A 17,804-nucleotide genomic window follows, 5' to 3' on the forward strand; every position below is an offset into this window, starting at 1 on the left:
CCCTCAACAAAAGCTTGACTGTTTGTTTACAGAAGTATTATAAAAGCCTGTTATGGCTATATAACATATAAGTCACTGTTTGTTAAACATAGCTTTAAAAGAAAATGACCACTTTGGGTTTTTACCCAAATACAAATAATTTTTTGGTTAAACAAATAGATACAAATACATATAGTGGTATCTTCCTCATCCGTAGTACACACTACATAAGGCATTCTACTTAGTAACTACCATTTAACATGCACTACATGGTACATACTACTTAGTACCTACTAGTTAGTGCATACTACATAGGACATACACTCAATATGTACTGGGTAGTACGAACTAAGTTGTAGGTGCTCAGTAATATGCACTAGGTAGTGAGTATTAAGTAGTTAGTGACTAGTGGTCTGAAGTGAGGGAAACTCATAATACTTGCATACTACATAGTACATACTACTTAGTACATTGCATTACAGTTAAATGCATCAAGGAGATGGGAAAATAGATCAGAATCTGAATAATATGGTCAAATTCGCGAGGAGAAAACATTTGGGGAGAACACATTATCCGAGTACTGCCAAATATGGTATTTGTTTTCGGCATCATCCCTACTACCTGCTACTTAGTACATACTACGTATTTCCAGAAACACTAGCTAAAACTAGCAAAACCCACTCTATTAACTAAAACTAAACTGAAATTGAAATCAAAATGGAAAACTAAATAAAAACAAAAATGAATTAAAAGTTGGGAACTGTAATAACCCTGGTGTTGGTGTATGCTTCTCTGTGTGTAGAGTCTGAAGCGCAGTTTGGAGCAGGCTCGGATGGAGGTTTCTGAGGAGGATGATAAGGCCTTACAGCTTCTTCATGACATACGAGAGCAGAGCAGCAAGCTGCAGGAGATCAAAGAGCAGGTAGGGTTCTTATGACACCCATACTGACCCCCTAAGCTGTTATTACACCCCTACTGACCCCCTGAGCCTTTATTACACCCCTACTGACCCCCTAAGTCTTTATTACACCCATACTGACCCCCTAAGCTGTTATTACACCCCTACTGACTGCTTAAACTGCTTTTACATCCCCTACTGACCACCTAAGCCTTTATTACACCCCTACTGACCCTCTCTGCCCCCCCGAGTCTCTAATAGCCCCTATATTACCCCTTCTGACCAAATGCATCATGGGTGATATGTGAAACATGATTATGAATGTGGCACCTGGGAAAAGCGCATCTGTTTACAGTAGCTAGTAATTAATGAGAAGAATTAATTATGGGGGCTAACTGCTGTAATTACCTCACTCTCTGTGACTCATTTTAATGCTGACGTAACATCCATGACTTTAACATTGCTGTAACAGCGGCAGCTTGTTTTAATGGTGCTTTTGCGTCTGTTACTTATGCCTGTAACTTAATTTAATGCTGTCGTCACCTCTGTGACTGTCCTAAATGCATGCGACTCACCCAGCCAAAAATAGCTGCCCTTGTCTGAGGGCGAGAGTTGGTGGTGTCACCCTGAGGGACATGGTTTGTCATGCCAGGAACTCTAATCCAAACTTAATTGAGAGAGATTAATTCGATTAATTGCAAACCCTCGCCATGGCGACTGCCACCCCCCGTTTTGGTCCGCCTCGGCCCGGCCGTGCCAAGGTCGCACACAGAGTACGGGAGAACTCCCATGGTGGGCACGTCCACCAACTGTCAATCACAGCTTGGCCTGAGCCAATCACGTATGCTGCCTGTGTGATTGATTCAGATCCCTGAGTCTCAGGAAATGGCACTGGCCACCTTCACGGGAGTCAAATACACCTTTAGACTAAAATAAAATTCCTGAAGATTGTTGACCAATTTAAGAGTTTTCACCAGTATTCAGAACAAACTTGTTTCATTTTGTTGGGCGGTGCAGTGAAAGCCCCTCCCTTTTCCTGCTGTTGATTGACAGCTTAAATGAAGTGTCCTTAAGAGGTGAGCAGTTAATGATGGAGCGAGTCTTAGTTGGTTAAATGGCACAGACATGGCTGAACGGTGGGCGGAGCCATAGACCCTGGACTGTGAGTGATTGACATCCGGCTGCAGAGGTCTACTGCAAATGGACTCATTTTACTTGAGAGGAGAAAAATACAGAAACTCTGCAAGCTGGACAGATCTCTCTTCGCTATCGCTAGGGGCGACATAGCTCAGGAGGTAAGACCGATTGTCTGGCAGTCGGAGGGTTGCCGGTTCAAACCCCACCCTGGGCATGTCGAAGTGGTCTTGAGCAAGACACCTAACCCCTAACTCCTAACTGCTCTGGCGAATGAGAGGCATCAATTGTAAAGCGCTTTGGATAAAAGCGCTATATAAATGCAGTCCATTTACCATTACCATCTTCTTTTGCCTTCTCTTCTGCTCTTCTTCTTTCTTCCCCTCTCTATCCCCATCACTCTCTTTCATTATTAGTTCCTTTTTCTCACGCCTCCTGTATCAGTGTCTCCCTCCCCTCACTCTCCTCTCTCACTCTTTCATTCTCTCCTGCCCTTTTTTTCCCGCTGCTCTTCTCTAGAAACAGTGTTATGTTAGGAAATAGTTTTTTTGTTTTGAGCAGAAATGTCTTGGCATGTAGCTCAGGGAAGCGTACACGCACACACACACGCCTTTTTGTAACATGCAGATGACCATATCCCATGCTCAGAGCGTTCTGCACACGGCAGGCTCGTAGCGTACAGACGTAACGAGTGAGAAGCGCTCGCCTGAGGTGATATCCGAAACTGCGCCTCTCGCTCGCTCAAAGGCTCTGAAGACGAACGTGTTACCAGTCAGGTAAAGGTGAAATCGCGCCTAGCTAAGGGTAGCGTTGTTATTTGAGGGTTGCGTCGCCAGCAGGTCATGGTAACCTGCCACAAGGCTTTAGCGTGTCTGCACCTCACTGTGCTCGCTAGGTAATTAGCCAAGCTACACCCGCTACACTGAGATACATCCCGCTGCAGCTTGATGCCAGTTCTCTTCAACCATATCCTGCAAGGTTCAGTGCAGATTAGAAGTGATGTCTTTTGCACTACTGTACGTTGTATTGGAAGCGATGAGCACTGCAAGTGCGGTAATATGGGGAATGAGCACATATGTGATGAATTGGTGACAGAGCAGTCCTGATGGCTCTGAACTCCTGAGTGGGGGTAGCGAAGGACTGTAGCGAGATTGTGTCACTAAACCTGACCTTCTTGCAGCTGTATAAATTGATAATGTGTAAATATGTGCATTTTGGAAGTCATCCAGTGTAAGGGGAAGTGTCCTTTACGGAGTGCATGTAACACCGCCCACCTCTAATCCCCACACAGGAGTACCACACCCAGCTGTAGAATAACCCCGCCCACAGGAGTACCACACCCAGCTGTAGAATAACCCCGCCCACAGGAGTACCACACCCAGCTGTAGAATAACCCCGCCCACAGGAGTACCACACCCAGCTGTAGAATAACCTCGCCCACAGGAGTACCACACCCAGCTGTAGAATTACCCCGCCCACAGGAGTACCACACCCAGCTGTAGAATAACCCCGCCCACAGGAGTACCACACCCAGCTGTAGAATAACCCCGCCCACAGGAGTACCACACCCAGCTATAGAATAACCCCGCCCACAGGAGTACCACACCCAGCTGTAGAATAACCCCGCCCACAGGAGTACCACACCCAGCTGTAGAATAACCCCGCCCACAGGAGTACCACACCCAGCTATAGAATAACCCCGCCCACAGGAGTACCACACCCAGCTATAGAATAACCCCGCCCACAGGAGTACCACACCCAGCTGTAGAATAACCCCGCCCACAGGAGTACCACACCCAGCTGTAGAATTACCCCGCCCACAGGAGTACCACACCCAGCTGTAGAATAACCCCGCCCACAGGAGTACCACACCCAGCTGTAGAATAACCCCGCCCACAGGAGTACCACACCCAGCTGTAGAATACCCCCCCCCCCACCCACAGGAGTACCACACCCAGCTGTAGAATAACCCCACCCACAGGAGTACCACACCCAGTTGTAGAATGACCCCGCCCACCTCTAATCCTCGCCCACAGGAGTACCACGCCCAGCTGGAGGAGATGCAGGTGGTCATCAGGCAGCTGGAGGAGGACCTGTCTGCCGCCCGTCGCCGTAGCGACCTGTACGAGGTGGAGCTGCGAGATTCGCGCCAGACCAGTGAGGAGCTGAAGAGGAAGGCTGTGGAGTACCAGCACCGCATCCAGAAGGTGGGGGTCCTGCCGGGTGTGGGTGGGGTGGGGGGGGGGTGTAGAGGAAGGCTGTGGAGTACCAGCACCGCATCCAGAAGGTGGGTGTCCTACCAGGTGTGGGTTTGGGGGTGGGGGGGGGGTCGGTGTTGAGGAAGGCGGTGGAGTACCAGCACTGCATCCAGAAGGTGGTGGTCCTGCCGGGTGTGGGTGGAGTGGGGGTGGGTGTAGAGGAAGGCAGTGGAGTACCAGAACCGCATACAGAAGGTGGGTGTCCTGCCGGGTGTGGGTGTGGGGGTGTGTGTGAGTGGTCTCAGTCATAAAGGGTTAAGTATTACTAACTTATAGGGGTAAATAAATCAGGTTTATTGGTTGTTTATGTGTGCAATCGGCATGTCTGTTTGTAGCAGAAGATCAGAATCTCCCTTTTTATTCCTGGTTAAATGAGGTCATGTGCTGATGTCCTTCCTTCTGGGGTGAGCTGCAGCCACCCTGCTCTCTGAGTTATGAATATATTATAAAGAGGGGGACATTTTAAAGGGCTCCCATTGCACTTTGCTCTGCTGTCCTTGTAGCTCTAACTCAGCAGAGTATAATATTCATGGTTGCCCTCCAGCCAGTGTGGTGGCTGTGTTCTGGTCTGTGTGTTCATGGTTGTGTTCTGGTCAGTGTGTTTGTGGTTGTTTTCTGGTCAGTGTGTTTGTGGTTGTGTTCTGGTCAGTGTGTTTGTGGTTGTATTCTGGTCAGTGTATTTGTGGTTGTGTTCTGGTCAGTGTGTTTGTGGTTGTGTTCTGGTCAGTGTGTTCATGGTTGTGTTCTGGTCAGTGTGTTCATGGTTGTGTTCTGGTCAGTGTTTGTGGTTGTGTTCTGGTCTGTGTTTGTGGTTGTGTTCTGGTCAGTGTGTTAATGATTGTGTTATGGTCAGTGTGTTAATGGTTGTATTCTGGTCAGTGTGTTCACAGTTGCATTCTGGTCAGTGTGTTTGTAGTTGTGTTCTGGTCAGTGTGTTCATGGTTGTATTCTGTTCAGTGTGTTCATGGACCCATTTGGGTTAGTGTGTTAATGATTGTGTTATGGTCAGTGTGTTCATGGTTGTGTTTTTCCTGTAGGCTAAGGAGCAGGGCAAGGCAGAAGTGGAGGAGCTGCTATGTAAGCTGGAGAAGGTAAGTGTGTTAAATCACTGTGTGTGTGTGTGTGTGCGTGTGTGTGTTTGTGCGTGTGTGTGTTTGTGCGTGTGTGTGTGTGTGTGTGTGTGTGTGTGTGTGTGCGTGTGTGTGTGTGTGTGTTTGTGCGTGCGTGCGTGCGTGCGTGTGTGTGTGTGTGTGTGTGTGTGCGTGCGTGTGTGTGTGTATGTGTGTGTGTGTGTGTGTGTGTTTGTGCGTGCATGCATGCATGCTCAGCAGCTTTTGGTTGATGGTGTTGTACTAACCCTAACCCACACTGTGTTTCAGACCAATGCTGAACAACAAGCAAAAATACAGGAGCTGCAGGAGAAGCTGGCCAAGGTAAGACACGAGCGTGATATTTACTTCTGTTTATTTCATTTGTCTCTTAGGGACCACTTACAGTTGATACACATGAATATCAGCAAGCTGAAGCAAGCTGAAAGCTCTTCACAGAAACGCACAATAGAGGATCAATCGAATTCTCAATACAGCCAGTGGACTGTGTGACATCATTGATTAGAAGAGAATATGGCTTCATTTATTTTTTGCGAACCTGGTGTGAATAGAGCCCTCTTCTCTCTTCTCCTGCCCCGTTCCTTCATCTGTGATGTCATTATGATGTCATCAGGGCCAGGTGTCTGTGGGAAAGGTACTCCAAACGAGTCCTCCTCCAGCAGCTCGTTAGTAGCTCGTTAGCGCAGCCACATTCTGAGAAAGTGAGTGCAGAGCTCCGTGCGCACGTCGCATTATAATATCCATGGTCTGCAGCCAGGCAACAAGTGGGTGGGGGGGGGGGGCGTGGGCGTGTTCCGGGCCTGGAGTTTAACTCCGCAGCCTCCCTGCGTCTGAGATGCAGCCGCTCGTGTTGTGTTTGCTCGTCTGTCCTTTCCCCCGCGATGGCGGTAAGGCGGTGAAAGCGAGCTCGGACGCCACGGAGCTGCTGCAGAACATCCGGCAGTCCAAAGAGCGGCTGGAGCGCGAGCTGGAGAGGCTGCGGAACAAGGCCGACCCCAGCGACACCCTGCGCCGCCGCCTGAGAGAGACCGAGGTGCGCCATGCCCCCGACTGAGTTCAACACACGCTACCATAGAGTTACACACGGCATTAGCTCACGCTACCATAGAGTTACACACTGCACCAGCACACGCTACCATAGAGTTACACACGGCATTAGCTCACACTACCATAGAGTTACACACTGCACCAGCCCACGCTACCATAGAGTTACACACGGCATTAGCTCACACTACCATAGAGTTACACACTGCACCAGCACACTCTACCATAGATCTTCTCACTGCACCAGCACACTCTACCATAGATCTACTTACTGCACCAGCACACTCTACCATAGAGTTGCACACTGCACCAGCTCACACTACTATAGAGCTACTCACTGCACTAGCTCATCCTACCATAGAGTTACACACTGCACCAGCACACGACCATAGAGCTACACACTGCACCAGCACACTCTACCATAGAGCTACACACTGCGCCAGCACACTCTACCATAGAGCTACACACTGCACCATCACACTCTACCATAGAGCTACACACTGCACCAGCACACTCTACCATAGAGGTACTCATTGTACCAGCACACTCTACCATAGAGCTACACACTGTCCCTACATATTGTCCACCATAATTACACACTGTCCCTACGCAAAGTCCCTCTGCCCTGTCCTACAGTGCAGTCAGCTCCCCCCGTTCAGCAATACAGTAGTACCTATTCCTGTCATGTCTGCTTCTTACTTGAGCTGTTCACTCAGCATTTTAATCAGCTCTGTAATAAATTAAGCTTTGTGTTTATTTTATGTGTTTTCTGCGTCTGTTGTGCGGACATGCCCCTGTGCGGCTGTGCGTGTACATGTGCATGTGCGCCTGCACGCGTGTGCGCATGCGTGTGCAGGAGGGCCGGAAGTCCCTGGAGAACCAGGTGAAGCGGCTGGAGATGGTGGAGCGGCGGGAGAACAAGCTGAAGGACGACATCCAGACCAAGTCCCAGCAGATCCAGCAGATGGCCGAGAAGATCATGGTGAGAGAGGAGGGATGAGGCCGTCTGAGGCCACTCCCCCTCCCCGCCCCTGCTCCGCCCCCTGTCCTTAAGTCCCTCCCACCTCGCTCCCAGGCTGGGCATAGCTCAGTGTGGGGGTGCTGGGGACACTCCCCTCCCTGCCCCCCGCTCCACCCCCTGTCCTTAAGCCCCTCCCACCTCAGTCCCAGGCTGGGCACAGCTCAGTGTGGGGGTGCTGTGGACCACCCCCACACACCCCAATGAACCACGGTATGAACCAAGCACACAAACACACACCTACTGTGGGTGTGTATGGGTGAGTGTAATGGTAGTATTGCACTCTAGCTCACCAAAGTGTCTGAGCAGTGAAGGATGGTGCGTAGCCTTTTCAGTATGACTCAGGAATGAGATTGAGCAAATATCACCTTCATTTATATATCTCCAGTTGGCGGTTTCTTTTTTTGAATCCAATTGACATTAACCATATGGACTATGATTAGACATTGGTCATCCTTAGTCTACAAAGAATTGTGTGTGTGCCTGTGTGCCTATGTGTGTGTGTGTGTGTGTGTGTGTGTGTGTGTGCCTGTGTGCCTGTGTGCCTATGTGTGTATGTGTGTATGTGTGTGTGTGTGTGTGTGTGTGTGTGTGTGCCTGTGTGCGCTATATGTGTGCTGTGTGTGTATGTGTGTGTCTGCGCCTGTTTGTGTGTGTGTGTGTCTGCGCCTGTGTGCGTGTGCGTGTGTATAGGAGTTGGAGGAGAACCTGCGGGAGACTCAGGCCACTGCTCAGAGGATGGAGGCTCATCTGGTGCAGAAGGAGAGAATGTATGAAGATAAGCTCAAGGTGAACTCACATTTCACACACTCAAAAACTATGTACACTCGCACACACACACATGCACGCATGCATGCTATAAACACACTCAAACACTATGTACCCTCACACACACATATGCATGCATGCTATAAACACACTCAAACACTATGTACCCTCACACACACTCATATGCATGCATGCTATAACACACTCAAACATTATATGAACATTCACACACACACACACACACACACATACATGCATGCATGCTATAAACACTCAAACACTATGTACCCTCACACGCACTCATATGCATGCATGCTATAACACACTCAAACATTATATGAACATTCACACACACACACACACACACATACATGCATGCATGCTATAAACACACTCAAACAATATATGTACACACACACACACACACACAAACACTCAAACACTCCTGTTATGAGAGGGCACAGAAGGAGGTTTATTGGGAGAGAGAGCTATGTGTGGGAGGGTGTTGTGTGGGTGGTTTTGGAAGAGAGATTTGGGTGGAGGGTTTGACCTCTGGTTCTGGTTCTGGTTCTGGTTCCCCCAGGTTCTGGAGGCTCAGATGAAAGAGGACATGGCTGACAAAGAGATTCTGGAGTCCAAACGGGCCGAACAGGAAGAGGAAGCGCGGGAGAAGAGCAAGCTGCTTGGCGAGCACAAAGCGGTGAGGCCCAGTCCGGCCCAGACCGGCCCAGACCGGTTTGGTTCAGTTTGGCTCCCTGTTTAGCTCAGTTTGACTCATTTCAGCCCAGATTGGCTTAGTTTGATTTCAGCCCACTTTAGCCCAGTAGGGTGAATCTGGCTCATTTCAGCCTGGTTTGGTTCAGCTTGACTCAGTTTGACTTTCATCCTGACTTTTAGCCCAGTTTGGCTCGGTTTGTGTCAGTTTGGTTCTCTGTTTGGGTCAGTCTCAATCATTTTCAGCCTGGGTTGGCTGAGCTTAGTTTGGTTAGGGTGACATGGAAGTTTTCCTCTCTGTCTGCCTTTTAAAGTTCTGGATACATGGGCCCCGCAGTAAGAGGACAGAGGCTTAAAGCAGCAGACAGGTTTCCAGGGAACAGGCTTGCACATTTTCCTGAGATGAGGAAGCCTTTATGCCCAGTCCCCAGAAGCCCGTGAAACCTGTAACTCTCTCACACAGCGGAGTGCAGAGTTCACTGCGTCCGTCTGAGCTGGAAGCTTTGTAAAAAATAAAAAGAAGTGTTGGTTTTAGGCCATGACGCAAATGCTCTTAGTGCCTGTGGGACTGGGGTTGTTTTGAGAGAATCGATTGCTGTGGAGGTTGTGCAGAGGCTTAGGTAATTACCGGGACCCTGGTGTGGAGAAGGGCTTTAAAAACCCCGGTTTGTCTGGCTTAATGGGACTGGCTGAGGTTTTAGCCGTATGGCACGGTCCTGCGTCCCCGTGGGACAGCTCTGCACCATTCAATGCACTGCAGGTGTTTCCCAGACTTTCTAAAACCCCACAGGCCGGTTTATGAACAAGCTCCTTTCCTGTGACCCCTCAACCACTTTATCAAAAATGTCCAGAGATGGAATTATGCTTTTGTGTTTTTAGTAAATTTAAAAATAAAGTGGTTGTCTGGCAGCTCACCTTGTGAAACACAACTGGTTTTCAATGTGGTGATGTGTGCCTGTGGTCTAGCACTGTATCCTGACCATGCCATTACCCACTATGGCCTACAGGGCAGCATCATACCGCTGAGGCATTGGGAGGGAGTATTTTCTTGGGCAGTGTATAACTCAGGGAAAAAAACTTTAGAACTTTTAGTAATCAGTAAATTCCTGCAGTGTTACTGGCAGTTTTAAAAGAAGCACATATTTTCATTAATAGTCACAACAAAATAATTTAATATAACTGAGCGTTTTTCATTTCATTGCACACTCTCAGGGACCTGCAGCAGTGCTTTCACACTATAGTGGCAACAGAGTTAAAATGTTCCAGGCGTGCCTTTGGCCTTTGATCCCAGCGTGTGGCTGTGTCTCCCCTCCAGACCATCAACGCCATGGACTCCAAGATGAAAAGCATGGAGCAGAGGATCGCCGAGCTCTCTGAGGCCAACAAGCTGGCGGCCAACAGCAGCATCTACACCCAGAGGAACATGTGAGTGCACTGCTGACCCCAGATCAGTGCTGTGAGATTACACCCAGAGGAACATGTTTGTGTGTGTGTGTGTGTGTGTGTGTGTGTGTGTGTGTGTGAGTAAGAGAGTGTGTGTGTGTGTGTTTGTGTGTGTGTGTGTGTGTGTGTGTACTTGTGATCCCAGATCAGTGCTGGGAGATTACACCCAGAGGAACATGCTGGGAGATTCTGGCAGGAAAATTGCACACACTGTGCTACTCTGTAAACAGTAAAATAAAATTGAAGACAATGATGACTATAAAACAAATTACACTAAAAGACCATCTCTCTGTGATACTGCCTAAATCCTCACCAAGTTTAATAGAACCCCTGCTGTCTTGTTTTTGTTTTTTTATAATAATTATAAACCGCTTATAATTTAATTAATATTGAGGTTGTGGCCCATTGCCATTTTGTGCCTTACTACATACAGCCAGTACACATCTGCACTGCAAAATTGCACTCCACACACAACCACACATGAGAGAATTGCACAGCTACACGCCCCAGGGCTACACACCACAGCCACACAACCTCATGTAGCACAGCCACGCAACCTCATGCACCACAGCCACACAACCTCACACACTACAGCCACACAACCGCACACAGCACAGGCACACAACCTCACACACTACAGCCACACAACAGCACACAGCACAGCCACACAACCTCATACAGCACAGCCACACAACAGCACACAGCACAGCCACACAACCTCATACAGCACAGCCACGCAACCGCACACACCACAGCCACGCAGCCTCACACACTACAGCCACACTGGTCTAGCAGTAAGCTGGCTCTGGTGCTCGGGTTGACATTGCCCCCCCCCCCCCCCCCCCACAGGAAAGCCCAGGAGGAGATGATCTCTGAGCTGCGGCAGCAGAAGTTCTACCTGGAGTCTCAGGCGGGGAAGCTGGAGGCCCAGAACGCCAAGCTGGAGGAGCACCTGGAGAAGATGAGCCAGCAGGAGCAGGGCAAGAAGAGCAGGCTGCTGGAGCTGGAGACCCGGCTCAGAGAGGTGAGAGAGAGAGGGAGGGAGGGAGAGAGAGAGGGAGGGACAGGGGTGAGGGTAGGGGATGAAGGGGGTGAAGGGGGGGGAGGAGGAAGGGACAGAGAGAGAGAGAAAGAGGAGAGAGAGAGGGGAGGGGGTGAAGGGGGGGAGGAGAGAGAGAGGGGGGAGGACAGTAGAGGGGAAGAGAGATAGCAGGGGGGATATGTGCAGAGGGGTGAGAGGGAAGGAAGAAGAAGAACATCAAACAACGCATGCTGGGTTTCGGGGCTGCTGGTTGGCTCTTCCTGTGAAGGCACTGTGATTGTGTGTGTGCCCTGTGTCCTGGGATCGAGTTCTGACTATGCCAGTGCCAGCTGTGACTGATAGGCCCACAGAGCAATGCGTGATTGGTGATACATTCGCCTAGGGCTAGGGAGGGATCAGACAGCCCCGTATCTGTATCTCACCGCTCTCTAGTGACCCCCACTGGTCCATCGGGGCCTTGCGGTCTGCTTGCTGATGCTGCACATGAAGTGTCTTCCTCCGGCTCATGGCTGTACACGCTTGGCTTGTGGGCTGCGATGTTTAAAGAAGCAGCTGGTGACATCACATGGAGATGGAGAGAGAGCGCATGCTTCTCCACACTCTCCCACATCGGCTGCAGAGACTGCACCATGCACACAGCTGTGTATGATTGGACATTTCCAAATTGAGGCGAAAATGGGGGGAAAGGCATAAAAAAATTAAAATACACAAATGAAGTTCACTTGAAACACAGAGATCGAAACTCAGTCCATTATAAGGTCCTCCTTTACTAAGAGAAGAACCCAGAAAAGAGTCCACTCAGCCAGTTATCAATGACAATCACTGAGTAGAACAACAGCACATTTGGGATAGCACTGCAACACTTCCAGTTGGAGTCAATGACACATCAAAAACTCTTATCTAGACCACAGGGGTGCAAACACTGGCACACAACAAACAAGAATGTTATCGGCCCCGGACAGAAAATGCGCATTGGCGTAAGACCTTATCATTATTAAAATAATGGGAAGGCCGGGGGGGAGATCCTGGCCAAACACCGCCTCTGCGATCGCGGTCTGGCCAATGGAACGGGCCGACGCGGGCGGACCTGGGTAACCGGGCGGAACCGGTTCCGCGATCACCCTGAAAGCAGAGAGGACCCGAGACGGAGATGTGGCCCCGTGCCACGGCGTGGGGGACGTGCAGGGGACACTGTGTGCACCAAATAGTGACTACAGACACTACAAAAAACAGCATTAACTGCTGCTGAATATTTATGCTGTTAGTTATCAGTCTTATTTCCCTGTACCCGCTTTGCATAATGCATATTATTGTAATTATTGTTGCCATGTTCTCCTGCGCGTGTTTGTGTGCGAAACAATATGGCAGTGTTCCACATTTTATTTCATACTTGGGAAATAAGAGTGTGTTTTGTATTTGCTTTGGTGATGCAGCAACAAAGCACCATTGGATTGATTTGAGAGAGGGAGGGAGGGAGTGAGGAAGGGAGAGAAAAAGAATGGACAAAAAAGAGCAAAATGGAGATTAAAACAGAAAATGAGGGAGGGAGGGAGGGAGGGAGAGAGAGAGAGAGAGAGAGAGAGGATAACCCAGGAGAGTGTGAACGAGAGTTCTTTTGACTGGCAGGTATCACAGACGTATCTGAAGTACATCAGCAAAGCCACGCTCCTGGAATCCGGATCTGTCATTAGCAGAAGTTGTGCTTTAGCTCGGCGCGCCAGAGCTGCAGAGGGTTGTGCTTAAAGCTACGTACACTGGCTGTGGCCCGACTGCGTTCCTTAGCGCCTGGACCCCTAATGTGTAAAACTGGCAATCATTTGAGCTCCAGAAATAGATACCATTTATTTTAGGATCATTCTGCCTGTAACATTTTGTTGTAGCATCCTAAGCTCTAGTCTAGAGTCTCGTTTAACAGCTTCAATATAAGTGTGTGTATGACTTTCACACTACTGACTGTAGTAAGTGTTTATACAAACCAATATAACACCTTACAGATATGTCAGACCTGGGCCCTGGCGGTGAGCAATAATCTTCTACGAGCAAAGCCAGAATTCATGAAAACAGATAACAGATCTCCTTCTGGGCAATACTGCCCTAGAGCACACTTCAGTTGCCCTTAAATTGGTGTGGATATTGTAAACCAGGGAGTTGTTGCATGGTAGCGAACACCAGGCTAACAAAGAGCTCCGCTTACTAAAAATATATTTTTATGGAATTAATATAGCAGTTAGTCTGATCATAACTCTTCATTGTTGCTATGCTACAGTATGCTCCATGGAATTAAAATGTGGTGCCATTCATTCATTCATGGATATATTTTGAGCAAAATTCAGCAGAAATCCCACATGCAGAATTCTGTAAAAACAGGAATTGACTGCTATAATGAATACCCAAAAAAAGAGGCCTGGTTATACTAAGTGGATCTATAATCAAATTCCCAAGACACGCTGTATTTTAAGGCACTTAGTCTCAAAGAGGAAACGCTGAGAGCTCAACCCCCCGTGGTCACATGGCAACCAAGTAAAATAATCAACAAGCGTTAGTGCACTACAGCACACATGCACACCCGCAGAGATAAGATGCACACAAGCACCGCTAATACAAACACACACACACGTCGCTAATACAAACACACAACCACTGCTAACACACACACACACACACACACACCGCTAATACAAACACACAAGCACCGCTAATACAAACACACAACCACCGTTAATACACACACACACACACACACACGCCGCTAATACAAACACACAACCACAGCTAACACACACAAGTACTGTTAATACAAACACACAACCACAGCTAACACACACAAGCACTGCTAATACAAACACACAACCACTGCTAACACACACAAGCACTGCTAATACAAACACACAACCACTGCTAACACACACACACACACACGCCGCTAATACAAACACACAACCACAGCTAACACACACAAGCACTGCTAATACAAACACACAACCACTGCTAACACACACAAGTACTGTTAATACAAACACACAAACCAACACAAAAACAAAAGCATTTAAATGGCTTTTCGTGCCCTCGGAACAATTAAAATGTCTTTCAAAAAATAGAAAACGTAAAATCTGAATTGTGTGGCCCACGGATAGCTGAGACTGTTTATGCCGGCAGCCAGCTATGGCTAACACACACCAGTACTGCTAACACAAACACACAACCACAGCTAACGCACACCAGTACTGCTAACACAAACGCACCACCACTGCTAACACACACCAGTACTGCTAACACAAGCGCACCACCACTGCTAAAAAACGAAACACATCAGGACTGTTGATGAGCCCAGAATTCTATAAAATGTAATTACGAACCAAACAAACACTCCCTCTCCAGAATGCTGACACTGTTTTTTTTCTTTTTCTTAAAACTAACCACCAAACAGAATTGCAAGGATCTGAGATGACTATGAGATGGGAGAGGTGTGCAGAGGAAAAGGAGTTTTCTCCTCTCTCCCAATTTGCTGCAGCTACAGTGCCCCCCTGCTGGGCCTTAGTGAGGCTGCAGCTCCCTTCCTGCTAGCCAGGCCCAGACCACCTGGGTCTTTAGCTCGTTCTGCTGATCAATATCATTCCTCTCCAGTTTCCTCAGGGGCCCCAGGTGATTCAAGGGGCTGTTGTGCTCCCCCAGCTCACAGTCCGATGACCCCCCCCCATCATGTGGCCCCCTAACTTCTGCACTACATGGTCATGTGACCCCTCTCTCCCTATCAGATGGGCCTGGAGCACGAGGAGCAGAAGCTGGAGATCAAGCGGCAGGTGACGGAGCTGACGCTGTCGCTGCAGGAGAGGGAGGCGCAGATCAGCGGGCTGCAGGCCGCACGCAGCGCCCTGGAGGCTCAGCTGCAGCAGGCCAAGACCGAGCTGGAGGAGACCACCACCGAGGCCGAGGAGGAGATCACCGCACTGAGGGTGAGACTGCGCCCCTGTACCCCCATACATTACATTACATCACATTACATTACACTACATTACATTACAGTACATTTCATTACATTACATCACATTACACCTCATTACATTACATCACATTACATTACAGTACATTTCATTACATTGCATTACAGTACAGTACAGTACAGTACGTTACATTACATTACACCTCATTACATTACATTACAGGCATTCAGCAGATGCTTTTATCCAGAGCGACTCACACAACCTTTTACATACATCTTTCCATTTATACAGCTTGATATATACTAAAGTAGTGCAGGTTAAGTACCTTGCTCAAGGGTACAACGGCAGTGTCCCACCCCGGACTCGAACCTGTGACTTTTAGGCTACAGTTTTAGGCTTACCAGTTCCTTACCCATTATACTGCACTGCCTCCCACACGATTTTACCCCTGTACCACAGCACTGCACTGATGAGACACATACAGGTGGTGTATAGTGCTGTGGTGGTGTATGTAATGACCGTGTTCTCTGTCTCGCAGGCTCACAGGGACGAGATTCAGCGGAAGTTTGATGCGCTCAGGGACAGCTGCTCTGTAAGTGTTGCCCTCTGACCCCTGCCCTTTGACCCCTACCTCCTGACCCCTGCCCTCTGCCCCATTCTTACTGTTACAGGTGCACTGCAGGTGAGTGAACATCCAAACTTCGGAGGTCACGTGAGATTCTTCTGGGGGAACATCACCGCTGTTGTCTACCGGGTGTTCATAAGACAGCCAATCAACAGCAAGTTTGTACACTTCCATGTGATCATGTGATGTGCTTTTGTCAAGCTTTGCTGCTGATTGGCTGTCTTATCAACACCAAATAGATATGTGGTGATGTTTCTTCCCTGGAAGCATTTCACGTAGACTATGATACCTGGGCGTTTACTACCATATCAGGTTTGATTAAAGAAAAAAGGACAAAAGAATGATTCGATAATTATACTAGCGGCATTTCATCCAGCCCTAGCATGGCACCTCTGCGTGTGTCACCTTGAAGGTTAAGTACACTGCAGCACCTAATTTTATATCCCCCCCCCCCCCCCCCCCCCCCCCCCCCCAGGTTATCACCGATCTGGAGGACCAGCTCACGCAGCTGTCCGAGGAGAACGCTGAGCTGAACCAGCAGAACTTCTACCTGTCCAAGCAGCTGGACGAGCTGTCGGACGAGAGGGAGGACCGCCTGCAGCTGAGCCAGGAGGTGGACCGCCTCCGGAGGGAGGTGGCCGACCGCGAGATGCACCTCAACAACCAGAAACAGGTGCCCTGGCTCCACCCCCATGTATGAACCCCGCCCCCCGTACACAGTTTCACCCTCATGCCCTGGCTCCACCCCCATGTATGAACCCCACCCACCACACACAATTGAACCCTCCTGCACTGGCTCCGCCCCCATGTATGAACCCTGCCCCTCGTACACAGTTTTACCCTCATGCCCTGGCTCCACCCCCATGTATGAACCCCACCCCCATACACAGTTTCACCCTCATGCCCTGGCTCCGCCCCCAAGTAGGAACCCCACCCCCCATACACAGTTTCACCCTCATGCCCTGGCTCCGCCCCCAAGTAGGAACCCCACCCCCCATACACAGTTTCACCCTCATGCCCTGGCTCCGCCCCCATGTATGAACCCCGCCCCCCATACACAGTTTCACCCTCATGCCCTGGCTCCGCCCCCAAGTATGAACCCCGCCCCCATACACAGTTTCACCCTCATGCCCTGGCTCCGCCCCCATGTATGAACCCCGCCCCCCATACACAGTTTCACTCTCGTGCCCTGGCTCCGCCCCCCTGGGCCCTGGCCTTGCTCCTGACCCCGGTCTCCCTGCAGAACATTGAGACGCTGAAGACCACGTGCTCCATGCTGGAGGAGCAGGTGCTGGAGCTGGAGACGCTCAACGAGGAGCTCCTGGAGAAGGAGCGGCACTGGGAGACCTGGAGGGGAGCGCTGGAGGACGACAAGAACGAGGCGGAGAGGAGGACGCGCGACACGCAGCGGCTGCTGGACACGGAGAAGCAGAACAGGTCACGCACACGCCTGTACATACATGGGGCGCAACGGTCTCCCCAAATCCAGGGTTCCACTTTAACTTTGATTGCTTGTTTGGTTCATACCCTCAGGTTTTCTGGAGAAAGACAGAAGGAAAAAAGATCCAATGAACTGATGGGTTTCTTAATAAATAATAAATAAATAAAAATGTATAAACATTTTAAATATCCACGCTTCAAAGTGTGAATTGAGACCATGATGAATCTAGTTTCAGTATTTTTACATACAGTACACTTATTCATGCTCCAAACAAACGAATGCAGACTCGCACACATCTGTCTGCACACGCACACACACACAAACACACACCCACGCACACACACACCCACACACCCACACACAAACACACATACACACACCCACACACAC

At 49.3% G+C, this 17,804-nt stretch overlaps 1 protein-coding gene across 9 annotated transcripts in view; it reads left to right on the top strand.

Moving 5' to 3' along the window:
• Positions 1–17,804, top strand: part of LOC118212598 (citron Rho-interacting kinase-like) — a 65,873-nt gene that overhangs the window by 20,608 nt on the left and 27,461 nt on the right. For 6 of the 9 annotated variants that reach the window (XM_035390637.1, XM_035390636.1, XM_035390640.1 and 3 more), the window contains 14 exons: positions 782–901; positions 4,048–4,218; positions 5,307–5,360; positions 5,649–5,702; positions 6,271–6,411; positions 7,279–7,404; positions 8,134–8,229; positions 8,792–8,908; positions 10,238–10,347; positions 11,215–11,389; positions 15,163–15,360; positions 15,887–15,940; positions 16,449–16,667; positions 17,217–17,410. In XM_035390637.1, coding sequence (XP_035246528.1) covers positions 782–901; positions 4,048–4,218; positions 5,307–5,360; positions 5,649–5,702; positions 6,271–6,411; positions 7,279–7,404; positions 8,134–8,229; positions 8,792–8,908; positions 10,238–10,347; positions 11,215–11,389; positions 15,163–15,360; positions 15,887–15,940; positions 16,449–16,667; positions 17,217–17,410 — 1,829 coding nt within the window. The remainder of the gene's footprint in view (positions 1–781; positions 902–4,047; positions 4,219–5,306; positions 5,361–5,648; positions 5,703–6,270; positions 6,412–7,278; positions 7,405–8,133; positions 8,230–8,791; positions 8,909–10,237; positions 10,348–11,214; positions 11,390–15,162; positions 15,361–15,886; positions 15,941–16,448; positions 16,668–17,216; positions 17,411–17,804) is intronic. The other 3 variants (XM_035390638.1, XM_035390641.1, XM_035390643.1) reach the window with 1 other exon arrangement.

The sequence above is a fragment of the Anguilla anguilla genome, chromosome 14, assembly GCF_013347855.1.
Source record: "Anguilla anguilla isolate fAngAng1 chromosome 14, fAngAng1.pri, whole genome shotgun sequence".
Taxonomy (NCBI): Eukaryota; Metazoa; Chordata; class Actinopteri; order Anguilliformes; family Anguillidae; genus Anguilla; species Anguilla anguilla.